The sequence below is a fragment of the Psittacula echo genome (assembly GCF_963264785.1).
Source record: "Psittacula echo genome assembly, chromosome: 7".
Taxonomy (NCBI): Eukaryota; Metazoa; Chordata; class Aves; order Psittaciformes; family Psittacidae; genus Psittacula; species Psittacula echo.
The window spans coordinates 44,681,937-44,695,410 of NC_137740.1; the positions used below are offsets into that span (position 1 = coordinate 44,681,937).

The following is a 13,474-nucleotide window of genomic DNA, read 5'->3' on the forward strand; positions in this document are numbered from 1 at the left end:
CTTTGGTGCAGGCCAGGAGCCTGCAGAGACTGTCCCTTTTCTGTGGCATTTTTTATCTCCACAGGGGAGAGAAATGCCTGCATGTCCCTGCATAAGCGAGGGGCAGAACATGTGCGTGTCCTTGTGAGCGCTGGTGCAGAGCCATGGGAGAGCCCTCACCCCACTGCTTCCCCTCAGGGTCAGTGGCTGCACTGTGCTTCTGGCATTGCTCCCTCCATTGTGTGTGGCAACCGGGATGCAGCTCTGCCGTGTCTTAAAATGTGGCCCAGGCACTGAAGTAATTTAGGTACTTCTGGAGGTTTTGCCTTTAACCTCTTGGATAGCAAAAGAGGACTCAGGTCTGGGGTTTTGCCTTTTACTGCTGAAAGGGATGTTGTATGCTGGTGGAGGGTGCTGTTAGCAGAAGGCTTGTTTGGCGTTGATAATGGCATTGCCCTCTCCTGCCTGTCAAGCATTGCAGAGTGGATCCATCTAAATAGATGAAAACATAAGGGGAGATTATTGTGAGGTGATGTGAACGTTGAGATTCATTCAATATTTTAATAACACTGACAACAATTTTTCTTATATATCGGTGTGGTGGCTGGAGCTGAGACCAGCTCTGCCACGGTGTGGCTCAGGTAAGCTGCAGTGTGCATGTATCGCAGCAGGTTTGGGGGGGATATGGGTGGGTATGTGCTGTAGGCCAGAAGGAAATGAGCTTTTACAGCTTAGCGTTTGGAAACAGCGTTGACTGCAAATGCTATGCCTTAATCTGCTGCTTCCTTCTCTGCCAGATTTAGGTGGTGGGCATGGTTTTCTGCTGCTTTGTGGCTCAGGCAGGAGGAACCTAAAGTGCAGCTGGGGCCTGGGCTGGGCTGCCACTGATGTGAGGGCAAGTGCCATGCTGCTTGGTGTAGGTTCAGCAGGGCTGGGGCAGCTCCTCACCGTGCTGTGACCCCACTGCTCCATCTACACCCCAAACATTGCACCAGAGGTTCAGGCTGTTTGTGGGGAAAGGTGGTTGAGATGCTCCACAGGGTATTTTACTGCCCTGTAACAGGACAAGGTGGATCCCAAAGCCTGTCCTTGTCCTGTCGTGTGAAACAGGTGAGCGTGGCCTTTACGCCAGTGTGGTATAGGCCCCACAGCCACACCGGGGCTGACAGGGCAGAGGGAATCCTGGACCCAAAGCATAACTCCCTGCCCTCCGTGCCCCTTCAGTGCCCGTAGCAACCTGTGCGCGTGCAGGGTCTTGCGGAGCAGGGTTTAAACCTCTTGCAGAACAGGAGGAAAAAGTTTCAGCTCCCGTGAGCGGGAGGCCCCAAGGCGGGCTTCCCTCAGGGCCCCCTCCACGCCCCCGGGCAGAGCACAGCGAGCGCCAGCGGGGAGTGGTCACCTCAGCCCGGTTGTAGGACGGGGGCCACCGGAGCCCTTGCGCGTCCCCCGGGGGCACCCCGCAGGTGTCGCCCTGTCGCCCCCTCCGCCCCCCAAAGGGTAGATGCAGCACCACAGGCGCCGCCGAGCGGCTCCGCGCGTGGCCCCCGCCGACCCGCGCCCGACACGCGTGGGCGGAGCGGCGGGCGGGGCGGGGAGCGGCGCGGGGGGGAGCGCGCCCGCAGAGAGCCGCGCTCGGCGCCCGCCCGGCAGCGCCTCCCGCCGCCGCGGCACCATGTGGCAGCCGGCCACGGAGCGGCTGCAGGTAGGTGCGGGCGGAGGGGGGGCAGAGCCCGAGGGGCTGCCCAGGGAGGGCGGCGAGAGCGGGGCCGGCCGAGCATCACCCGCCGGTACTCGGGAGTTTGTTGCAACTTCTCCCCCTGCCTCCGCTGCAGGGTGTGCGTGTGTGTGTGGCGGGGGGGGGGGGGAGCGGGGACAGGACACACGCACACAGACACGCACGCACACAGTGTGCGGGAGGCACTGCCCCCGCGGCATCCCGAGTCCCGGCTGCCGCTGCCCGGCAGCTCCGGCGCTCCCGGCGACGGCGGCCGCGGACACCCCGGCCCCGGGCGGGTTCCCTTGAGGAAAGCGCCGTTTCGGAGTTTCTCCCCGCGCTCTCCTCAGGTGAGGGGGAGCTCTGCCGGCCCGGCCGCCTGCTGAATCTGCGGTGTGGGGAGCGGAGAGGGGGGTGGTCCTAGCCGCTGGTGCACGGGACCCGCAAAGCGTTGTGAGTGGGACACAAAATCCTGCAGGAGCCGTTTGCTGCCCCCAGATCTACGGGTCCGGATGGCTCATGGGAACTTGGGTCCCTCCCGCCGCTCCACCGCGCCCCGCCGTGTGGCCCGTACCTTCTTGCAGCGGGTCGGGCTCTGCTAGTCCTGTCTCTGTCTTTTTTAATGTATGCTTTTATGCGTATTTCATATTCCGGGTGAAATCTGAGACAGGCAGAGAGTAAGATGAAATAAAACTCACTTTGTAGTTCCTCTGTATCAAGTTCGTATAGTTTCCAGGGCAAGTATCTACTGAGAGAGAACTGGAGATTTTAAATAAGAATCAATGGTCTTTAGCAGATGACAAGAAAAGGTGATTATTGCCACTGCAATTCAAATTGAGAATGTAGTTTGATATCATCAGGCAGAAAAGTCATCAGTTTGATTTTGAGTTGATAGCAAAGCCAAGTTTAGCAGATCCATGAGCTTTAATCTGCATGAGCAGTAATGGGAGTAATTCCAGTTCCTAAGAAGACATACTTTTTCTCTACAATGAGAAACTTGATTATCACTGAATAGGAATGATATGCCATATCCATAGTTGACGGATTCCAGGGTAAAGACTATGTGAGCGCATTATTATTGATTTCCCCGTGTTAGCCAGAAACCTCTCTGCACTGAACACAAGCAGCAAAGATCACCTGTGTTAAGGAGTTAATGATCTTGGGCTGGTTCTGGAGGTGGGAACGTTCCTGCGGGGCTGCTGCTGCAGGCAAGGACCTGAGATGTGGCTGCACCCAACAATTGCGGACAAAGGGGAGGTGAGGGAAAGAAAAGATGAGGGGAAAACTGTGTTCAGCAGTGTTGTGCTGGTCTGGATCATACGGACAGGCTACCTGCCCCCTTTGTGGAATTAGGAGGTGTTATAATAACAAGACGCTAATATCATAAGCATCTGATACTGTCTTGCAAGAGCATGCAAGGCTAAAGAGAACCAAGTGCTTATGTTTTGCAGAATAAGACTGTGAGTATAACCTTATTTAGCCTCTTTGTATATCCTGCACACGAGTAAGGGGTCTCGCCTTAGGGAGTCAGTGGGAAAGCCATGTGCTGTGGGAACCAGGGCTGCCTCTGGTGGGAGGATGTTCGCTGGGCCTCTCGCTTACCTGTTGCAGCACAACACAGGTCTGCAGAGAGGGGAGTCTGTGGTCCTCCGTGTTGCTGAAGGGGAGCCATGAACACCAAAGTTCTCAGCAGTGGCCACTAATTTTGCACAGCCTACTGCTGGTTGCCTCTGGCTGGAAGCTCCAGGCATGCTGAGCCTCCCAAAATGCCGAGTGCCTGTAAAAGCAGTTCTTACTGACAAGAGTTGCTGGAGAAGTACATGAAGAGCTGTAGGGGCTCCAATAAAACAAGCCAGAGGGATCCAAAATTGCTGAATTAAATGATGCTTTGGACTTGTCCTAAAATGGGGAGAAGAAAGCAGCCTTGGAACAGCCCATAGTAATTCCGTGTTCACACACGAGGTTAAATAACAACGTAGTAACTGGTGGACAAAATGAATGCAGTGACTGGAAGGATGTTTGGAGTAACTAGGATGTGATTATGTAATTGAAAGCTGAATCCTAATCCATATACACATGAGCCAGAGTTCCGTGGGTAATAGACTATTAATATCCCCAATGCCTTTGATTTATATTTGTTTTCCCCTCCAAAAAAACCTTTGAAATCTGGGCATTTCAAGTAGCCAGTTCTCCCCTTCTGTCTCTGAGAATCACATGTTGTGCACCACCAGCCAGCCAGAGCTCCTGGCAGCACTGTCTGGCCCCCTGAGGAGAGCTTGTGCAAGGCAATAAATACATATTTTTATCCTTCTTTCTCCCCCACAACATCGTAATTCAGTTTCAGGTGTCCCATGTTGCTTTCTTTGTCCCTTTATCCCTCTGTCTTGGCACCCAGCTGCTGCGAAACAAATCCTGGTGCCACTAGAGTGTTGAAGGGGGCCCTCTGCTTGCGCCTGGCATCACAAGTCCTCATCATGGCTGGCAAGCATGTGTTGAGAGGGTGCTGGTCATGGGATTTTGGTTGTTGTGGTGGTGGTGGTGGGTGTTTGATCACTGAGTAGAGTAGATGGTGCCTTACGATCTCTATTCTTGTATTCTGTCAATATAGGTTATGCCAGGTCGCTACTGTAGGATATTTGGGGAATCAGTGATGGCAGGTCCAGCCCCATCTTCTGTAGGGTTTCCTCTGAGCTGATGTGTGGGTGCGAAAAGTGTGGAACTGGCATGGTTTTCTTGATGTTTTAATGTGTGAGTTACATGTGGCATAATTTAGACCCAGATGTGTCTTGTGTTTATATGTAGCTGTGGCGAAGTGCAGGTCTGTTTTTAGTCCATGCTGTAGCTCTGTAATCAGTAAAACGGTAGAGAAAATATTTTCGTCTTTCAGAATATTTCTTTTGGCCTGGTTCAGTAAGGGAAAGTATGAAGTGACTTTGGAAGTAGATGCCTGTTGGTATGGGTGAGTCCTGCACTGGTTGCTAAAGCAAGCCATGTGTGTTTTAACTTAAATAGTGGCGAGCATCGTGGTGTGAAGGCTCCATTCATGTTCTGACAAAGTGTGCAGTGGTCATCTACTGCTCTCAGGTAGTAGTAATGCTCTCAGGTCTTCTCTTCCATTCCCATGTGGTGTGTGGTAAGGCTGCACGGTTCCTGGTCTGTGACTGTTTGTGTAAAATCTACTTTTGTTCCAAATGTGCTGAGTCCTGTCAAGTTTCACAGTTTGTGCTGAAATTTTTGGCGTTGACTAGATGGGTACAATTCCAGTAGTGAGGTCAGCAGCAAAGCTCATGCATACACAATAGGAATGAAGTGTCAGCAGCAGCTCTGTTACGAAAATGCAATGAGCTGCGGCATGAACTGGACTTATCACCGCTGCTGTCATGGACACTTGCTGCTGAAAGCTTCATCTGCTACTGAAATGTGCCCCCCTTCCTGGGGCTTTGGTTTCTGGTTTTGCTGGAATAAGCAGTGATCACTTTTATTTTTTTTGGTCACTTTGTTCTCCATTCCACTTCTCTCTAATGGAAGCTTTTCCTGTTATCCTGCTGCTTAATGAAGAAGCCTCGCTGTTTCTGGAAGATATGTTGAATTGAATTAAATGAGTTAGAAGAATAAGCTAAAAAAATGTAAATATCCAGTTTTCTGGGATTTCCTTGAAAATGTAATACCATGAAGCCTGCTTTTTCTTCTGCTATTCCTTTCCTCTTCTGTGGTTCTTTCACCTATAGCAACATTGCAGTTATTTGTATTTTCTCCGGAGTTAGTGGGACAGTCATTTAAATGGGAAACTACACAGCTGGGACTTTGCAGGAATATGCCATAGAGATCAGCGAGTCTCTGGTGTGGTACCTGAGAAGATTGTGATTTTGCAGGTAATACAGGCATTAGCACTATTCATGCTTAATGTAAAAGAGATGATCTGGGATGTTGTCTTTTCTGAGGACTTTTCCCCTTATAATTTTTGTGGCAGCATTCCTGGTTTGTGTTCAGTAAAATGTGGGTGAACGTACTGAACACGTGTGTGCCCCCCCACCTCCTTGCTGGTGCAGCGACCAGGGGGTGCTTCAGGTTTTTAAGACTTGTTCTCCCTGCTTGGAATGCTGGGGCTCCAGTCCAGGGCTTGCTGTACTTTCTGGGCATGGTTTTCATTGCAATGTTCGCAGTAGACCTTATTGATGGTTCTAAGCAGTATGCTCTGATTTTCGGCTTGCAGTCTGTGGCAGTAGCACTGGTTGAAACAATGCCAGAAATCTTCTGAAATCTTTCTTTAAAATTATTTCCAAATGTACCCTCTGTGCTGGGTTCGGGACTTGAGGGTCAGGAGCCTTCACCAGCGCAGCTGGGATTTTGAAGCCGCTGGCCTTGGCGATGCTCCCGTGAGGACTCTGAAGTAGGTTTTGAAAACAAGCAAGATCGTCGAGCAGTTTTGTGTGCCTGTCTGAGAGATGGCTGCTATTTGCTTTGAAACCTAAATTTTCCTGGAAGCTTGATGCCAGACATTGTTTCTAGATAATAAATCCCAGTGGGTGCATAGTTTCCGAGGTCATGCAGTTTATAAGCCTGTTTATAAGTTTTCCTGCTTCTCTTAACACGTGTGGGTAATAGGGATCGCTACATCCAAATACATTTTACCGTGGAGTGGGAGACACAGTGGTGCTGTTGCTGCCTAGCCTCATGCTGTAATGCTAGGCATCCCTGAGCTGAGCTGTGCCCACCAGCCCTCCTTTTGGAGTTGCTCTCGCTTTTCTTCTGCAGGTGATACAGTTGGTGGGCTCACACAAGTGTGGGATCAGGTAGTGGGGAGCAGATAGGGGTGCCGTGTTGCAGAGCTGGCTTCCATAACTGCATCCTGTCCCCGCCTATGGGTCTGGGTGGGAAAATGCTGCTGTTCCCGATGCTTTTCTCTGGCAGACAGTTGGCTCTGACCAAGCTGTCTCTTGGTTTGTACCATCATCTGGACCCCTTGCAGCCCACCACTGCCCTGCTTCAGGGCTGAACATTTTTTGGTGAAGTGGCTTCATAAGGATGTGCAAATGGGCAAGTGTTCATGGTAGGGGCATCAGTGATTCTCTGCCTGCTCATTTGGAAATTCAATATTCTTACCAAAACCCAATGTTTGAGGCCATTTCTGGGCAAGGATTTAATAGCAGATGCTTGCAGTGTATTCTCATATTGCTAGAATTTAATTCTTTCATAAACTAGAGTTCTGCATCTCTTCAAATGTGCTGTGCAATACTGTGGGGGAGAGCTGTGGGTGGGCAAGATGAGAGGAAGCAAAGTGAGTGATGGAGGGTAGGAAGCTTCAGGTCCTTCTTTACTGGGGCAAGTTTAATTCCCTGAATACAGTGACTTAATTTTGCCACCCTCTAACTTGTGCAGCCTTTCTGAAGTCCATGGGAAATTAGTTTGTGTAAGGTTGCTTTACCATAGTCTTTGATTTATTGGTGTAATTTACCTCCAAACTGTTAAGATACAGCAGTAAAAACACATTGTAGCTATTAATGGAAGAGAAAGAAATGAAAGCAGCGGTATTGGGGGTGTTGCTGCTCACCTTCTGGCCCGCCTGTGAGTGCTGCTCTCTGAGGCTTCATAAACACATTGCTAGTTTTGTTGGGATTTGTTACTGTACTCTGTAACTGCATCTTGAATATACTGATACTTTTAGGTTTTGGGATGGAAGACTCTGTTGCTAAATACATGCACATTACATACACTAACTACCACCTTGTATACGCATCAAATGTCTTTCCCATGTCAGGAGCATTGAAACTCTTCTCTAAAGAAAAGTCAGCTCTGGGCAGACTTACACATGTGTAGTGGCTTTAATGTAATCACAGGTGCAATTGCTTTATGACAAATATTTTCATGTATTCAGACATAATGTGGGTTTAGATGCTGTTGGTGCTTTCAAAAGCAGTTTGTTGTCTATTTTAAGCCCAGTGTTTGGATGCATATGGATGTTAAAAAATGCAGTGTACAATCAGTTGAAGCAATAGTTTTCCATTTTTTAAAAGCATATGGGAAACCTCCTTTTTAAACCAAACACAAACAGGTTGTAAGTGTAAAGCACACAAACAGCTGTCTAGGAAGAAACTGCTGCGAGACATATAGCAGGACTGATACTATTACTGAACTCTGGTTTCATTAAATATTATGTCAGAAGGAAAAAGTGAAAAGTATTTGAAATTTAAGCTTGAGTCATATGGATGCAAATGTCCAGGAAGTCTTACAGCCCAATGTTTTGGCACTGTATAGCTTCAGGATATCTTTCAAGGCATCGGATTTTTTGCATTAGTTTGCTACTATGACTTTAGAGCAGTCGGGGATCTTTAAAACAAAGCTCTATGATTCCAGAAACCTCATCTGGCACCGCTTAGCTTGGGCAGTTCCTTTTTTCTACATTATTTATTCTTTGTAGAAAATGAATGGCTCTGGAAAAATGCTAATTTTGGGGAGCATTCTATGACCAAAAGAAAATCAAAATCATTGACTGTCTTGTGGAAAGCTCCCTAGGAAATGATCTTAAGAGTTTGTTTATAGTGTACTACTAGTTTCTGTTCATGAAGTTGACAGACTGTTTGATGACCAAGAAAATAATAAAAAATAATAATAATAAAGCAGTGATTTCCTTGAAGGAAGACAAACCAAAGAATTCAGTCAAAGTAATTCAGAATTTTAACTGCCTATTTCTTATTTTCTCTTTGTCCCTGGTGGCAGCCAGCAGGACAGTCAGCAGTGGTGTGTCCAGAGTGTCACCATTTCCTTCCAAGAATGATTGTGTTTGCAGCAGACAGACCTTCGGCCAGGCGATGGGAGGTTTGCTATGCTGCTGAGGCTTTGTGCTAGCATCCCTGCACATAGCGCAGTATGCTGGTGACTTCATTTGTGATTTGGCTCTCTGCATAAGCAAGATGAGAGTCTGGCCCAGAGACATGTAAATGTGTAGTGGAAAAGTCTCTTTAAGCAATATTTAGTACTTGCCTTTTTTTTTATTTTTTCTTCCCTACAGTGCTTTCACCTACAGTAATGCACTTCAGATAATAGCTGGGAAAGTTGCGGGTGATAGAAGTGTTAGTCTTTTGAGCTGTTTCTGAATAAGTGCATCAGAACTCTTTGACCAAAAATTTGAAATGTGGGTGATTGTAAATGTGTCCTGAGAAGATCTAATATGGCTTTCCATGGTTAATTTTTCCTCCTGAAACACTGAAAATGTGGAATGGCAAATACAGATCTTCGATGCATAGAAAATGAAGAAGAAAAAAAGTTATGTATTGCTGGTATTTGATATTCTTTTAATGATGACATTCCAATAAAATTATACGCAGTCTTGGAATGGTTAAGTTGATCTCATTGCTCTGATCCTCACCTTAGCAGTTCAGTGATGGCTTCTGAAGTGTTGGTCTTTCTGAAAAGCTCCGTAACATGTTTTCATCAAGAGGATTTAAACAGTAACTGCTTTTCTGACAAAATTATTATTGGTGGTAATAATTCCAGTGTCAATTTGGAAACATAAAAATTTTGCTTTTCCAGCTGTTTGCCTCTGTTCCCTCACAGGCTTCCCCTACTCTGTTGTGCCGTGTGCTTCAGTGGAGGGGGTGGAAGGTCTGGAGCATGTTGAGGGCCTTTTTTGGGCTGTTTCACTCTCCTCTCACAACTTAATGTCTGGTTGTTCTTCCAAAAATGTTAACAGCTACATTTCTGACCTGAGTTACTAATAATGAGTTTTACTGAGTGAGCTATGCTGCAAGTGCAGTGCTGTTCAGTTTGGGATCTTCGTGCTATAGCACTGGCACAGTCAGCACTCTCATACCATGACACTTCATGGTATTGGGTCTCTGTCATGCCAAACAATTTTCCAGTGTCTCCTCATGTGAAAACATTTTCTCCACAGATATTTGATGGGAGCTGCCAAGAACACTGAGAGCAGTTAGAAAGTTAATTAAGTGTCCTGAAGCTCAGATTTGTGGCCACCTCCTTTCTTCCTGTGCCAGGCTCCTTCAGCATTTGAGAGATGGTTATTCCATACATTTTGTGTGAAGCTTTCAGAATTATCCTGGAGTTAGTTTCCAAGTATTCAGAGCCTCCATTTAGGGCCAGGCTTTTCCAGGGTGTTCTTGACCTGGTGGAATGAGCTCTTCTGAAAACTTGCCCAGTCATTCAGTGCCTGGAGAAGGGAAGTGATGCGGAACATCACTTCCTGATGGAAGATGGAAGAGTCTGGTCCCACAAGTGGAGTAGCTGCCCTGAAGATCTTGCAAGTGGGATCCGTTCCAAGCTCTGCTGGGGTCAGTACCAACCTTGAGCCTGACCAGACTGTAGAGCAGGGCAGGGATCCTGCCTATTGGGCTATTACAGGAGATCCAGAAAGTTTGTATAGTCTCATTTAAAACTAGCATCTCTGCATGCTATGGAGCTTCTTCCCAAGAGTGTTGGCTGGCTGGAGGACAGTGACAGAGGACTTTGGGGTGTGTGTGGGACCCCCGTGATGATGGTGGCAACATCAAATACATCATCTGAGCCTGCAAGTTTCTAGCTCTCCACTCCCTCCCTGGGCCTGGGTGTTGAGAGACAGAAGGGACAGTCGGACACAGCATTTCCTCTCTGAGCAACTCGCAGCTGCTCTGTGGCTTTCCTGTAGCTGCAGACTAGCTTTCCCGCTGTCAGGATTAATCTGTGCTTTCTGAGACCTGAAAATGGTTTAGTTTCTTGGGGAGGGGAAGTACCCGTCCTTCCAGTCATTCTGGTTAAAAAACCAGGCAAACAAAACTTCTATTATTATCCATCAAAACTGTCCAGTCCAAATTAATATGCTGAACTTATTTTCTAGTGTTTTGTTAAGAAATTTTTTCTCCTCAGTTTTCTAGTATTTTCTTCTGTTGGGGCGAGGAACATTGTGAGAAGAGTTGTGTTATGATGTGCTGGTTCTTCTGGCTCCAGCTTGGAGGTGGAGAGTGTTAACAGCAAACAGCAAAATTGTTAGAAAAAGATACGTCTGATTACAAAATAAGGGGTTAATATTTTTTCCCCTCATTTGAGACTATTTATTTAACAGAACCTTTTGCCTCTTTTAGCTTTTCCATCTGGAATTTATTTTTATTTTAATAACTTTTTTAAGCAGAAAAGTACTTTTTAACTTAGGCGAACACCAGACTGCAGCTCCCTGAGCTGCCTGGGTGTTGGGACATAGCATGTACCTCTGCTGCTGGTCACTGTACAGTGCATCAGCAAAAGATCTCAGTGAATTTCTTTCATCTTTCAGGAAAATGTCATCTTAAGCATCTTTCTTTTTTCCGTAGTCCATGGGAATTTTCTGTGCCCAACTGTAAATTTGAATCAGAAAATATAGAAGCTTGAATCTTGTCCCAGTGCTTTTAAGAAGGAGCCTGTACAGTGTGGATCTGCACAAGCTTCAGTTTTCACAGCTGTGCTCTGTTGTTTGGATTAGAATCAGAAGGAAGGATATTTTGAAAATTTTATGTCGGTCCTCTTGATAGTTTGGTTGAAAGGGCCTATTGAGCGTGGTACCACGTGTCTGAGAAAATTCTGATAGCATAGACAGCTTTGGTGCCTCCTGCTAAAAGGAACTGCTGGAGAGATGAGTAGTGCTGTTAAAGAGTGCTGGGTGGATAATTTTTCTGGTAAGCAATGAAGAGTGAACTCAGCAGTGATTCCTAAGACACCTGAGGCCTGGTGGACAAGGCACAGGGGGCAGCCCAGGCACTGAGCCTGACTCCTTTGGAAGCTGGGCTGCCCCTGGGAACTGTGAATTTGTGACCCCGGCTCCCCCAGGCTCTGCAGCAATGCCACTAAGAAAGCTGCCTGTTGGCATATGTGGTTGGGATGATGGGAGAAGCAGAGCTCTCACATTCTTGATAGAGCATCAGTGCTGAGGTCTGCAGAAGGAAAGCTGCTTTCTAAGAGATTAACAGTTCACTTTGATAAATGTGTGTTAAATCACTCAGATTTTGGAATGTAGCCTTATCTCTGTGCAGAGGGATGTGCCTTTGAATCTGTTAACTTTCACCTTGCCATATGAGATGGCAATGTAACTTTCCAGTGGTTTATAAGGAATGTTGGGAAGCATTTGTTTGTGAGTGACTGTTTTATTTTGATCTGGTGTTTAGAGGCTCTTTTTCTCATTAAAGAGCCTGAAGCCTCTGCTGGGACGTGTAATGTTTTCAAAGGACAACATTTTAATCTTGTACCTCTAAAATGCAGAGTTGCCATAGAAGGAAGAGTCGCACAGTTTAAAAGGTTACAGGAAACCACGTATGTTCTGTTGTTGCCTTTGCCCACAAGCCTAGTGTTGTAATATTCACTTCTTTCTCTTTCTTGTAGCTTTGAGGTAACGTGTGACTCTTTGGGCTTCCCCTTCACAATCCTGCAGCTCTTGGCTTTGTAGCAGGATGCATGGTTCCAAGGAGTTACCCTCCTGCAAAGACTTGGGATTTTGTTTTCCTCAACAGCTGTCATGGATGGAGTTCAGATCGCTTCCTTGGGAATGTCCAGTGGGGACTGGGGCTGCCTGGTGTAGGAAATAGCATCTCAGAAATACCAGTCTTGCTACAGATTTTGCAGAGGCAATGGGCAGCCTTTCTGGGCATCACAGCGAGCTTGGGACCGGTCTGTAAATGAACAACATGACTGCCTCTCATAAGCAAAGGTGATGAAAAGACTGGGCACTTCATGACAGTGGAAAATATTCACTGAAGTTCTGATTAGTTACTACTTAATTGTTCCTTTCCTGAAGCCACTCTCCCACATCCTTCCCATGTTTAAAATGCTGACAAGTTTCAGGCTGAAGAAATGATGGAGTTCCTCTCCCCTAAGAAGAGTCAGATTTGAAGAGATCATGAGCTGCAAGTGCCAGGTGAAATGACTTATGGCAAGATCTTAATCTGAAAAGAGGCATCCCAGAGTTGCAGCTTAGGGATTTCTCCCCCATGGTTGGATAAGCTCCCACTGTTTTTTTTTTGAGCCTGGGACTAGGCTCCAGTGGGTCAGAGCAGGGGTGCTCTGGGGCACTGAGGTTGGTATAGATGAAGGTATCTGGGGACATTTGTCAGAAAGGCAGAATAAAGGAAAGCTTTGGACTAATGTTAAAAGCTTTATAGAGATGTAGAGCTTCTGGGAGTAGAAGAAGCAGCTGGGGACCAGAGAGTGGTGAGCTGTGAGCGATCTGGGGTCAGGCACAGTCCAGGAGCTCTCTAGAAACCTTGCACTGAAGCAGGTCACTTCTGGTTGGTTTACATTATTTTTCAGAGGGAATTTATATTGTTTTTCCAGGTTATGATTTTTATTTCTCAACATCAGAAGTTATTCATGCTGCTTACATGATCCCGGAAAAACAGTCACATGCAGTGGGCAGCGTTGGCCAGGGAAATGCCTGTACCTTGTTTGTTCTGAAGTTTACTGTGCTGGTTCTGGAAGTAACAGCCTGACCTTTCGTTCCTCTGTTATGGTCTGAGGGTGTTCTTACGTGGTTGTGGAGCTTTCCAAGATAAACGAAGTGAATGTGGTTTGGCATTTAAATCACTAATGTTGTGTCAAGCTGGAGATTTCAGAAGCTATTAATGTCTAAAAAGATGTCATTTTGTTGACTTGGGCATGAACTTTGCCCCTGTCTATATGTGGGCCTTTTTTTTGGTCCAAATTCAGCTCTCGAGGATGCTGGTACAAATTTAAATGCCATTGCTAATGCCAGTGGAGTTACTCTATGTTTCTTTAACTCTGATTGAGAAGAAACTTAATATGTCTTTAAGAGACAAATCTTATCTGATT

At 46.7% G+C, this 13,474-nt stretch overlaps 1 protein-coding gene across 1 annotated transcript in view; it reads left to right on the plus strand.

The window, feature by feature from the left end:
• Nucleotides 1-1,651: 1,651 nt before the first annotated feature.
• Nucleotides 1,652-13,474, plus strand: part of PID1 (phosphotyrosine interaction domain containing 1) — a gene marked incomplete at its 5' end in the record, with an annotated part of 87,126 nt that continues 75,303 nt past the window's right edge. The window contains one exon of the mRNA XM_080624296.1: nt 1,652-1,681. Coding sequence (XP_080480422.1) covers nt 1,652-1,681 — 30 coding nt within the window. The remainder of the gene's footprint in view (nt 1,682-13,474) is intronic.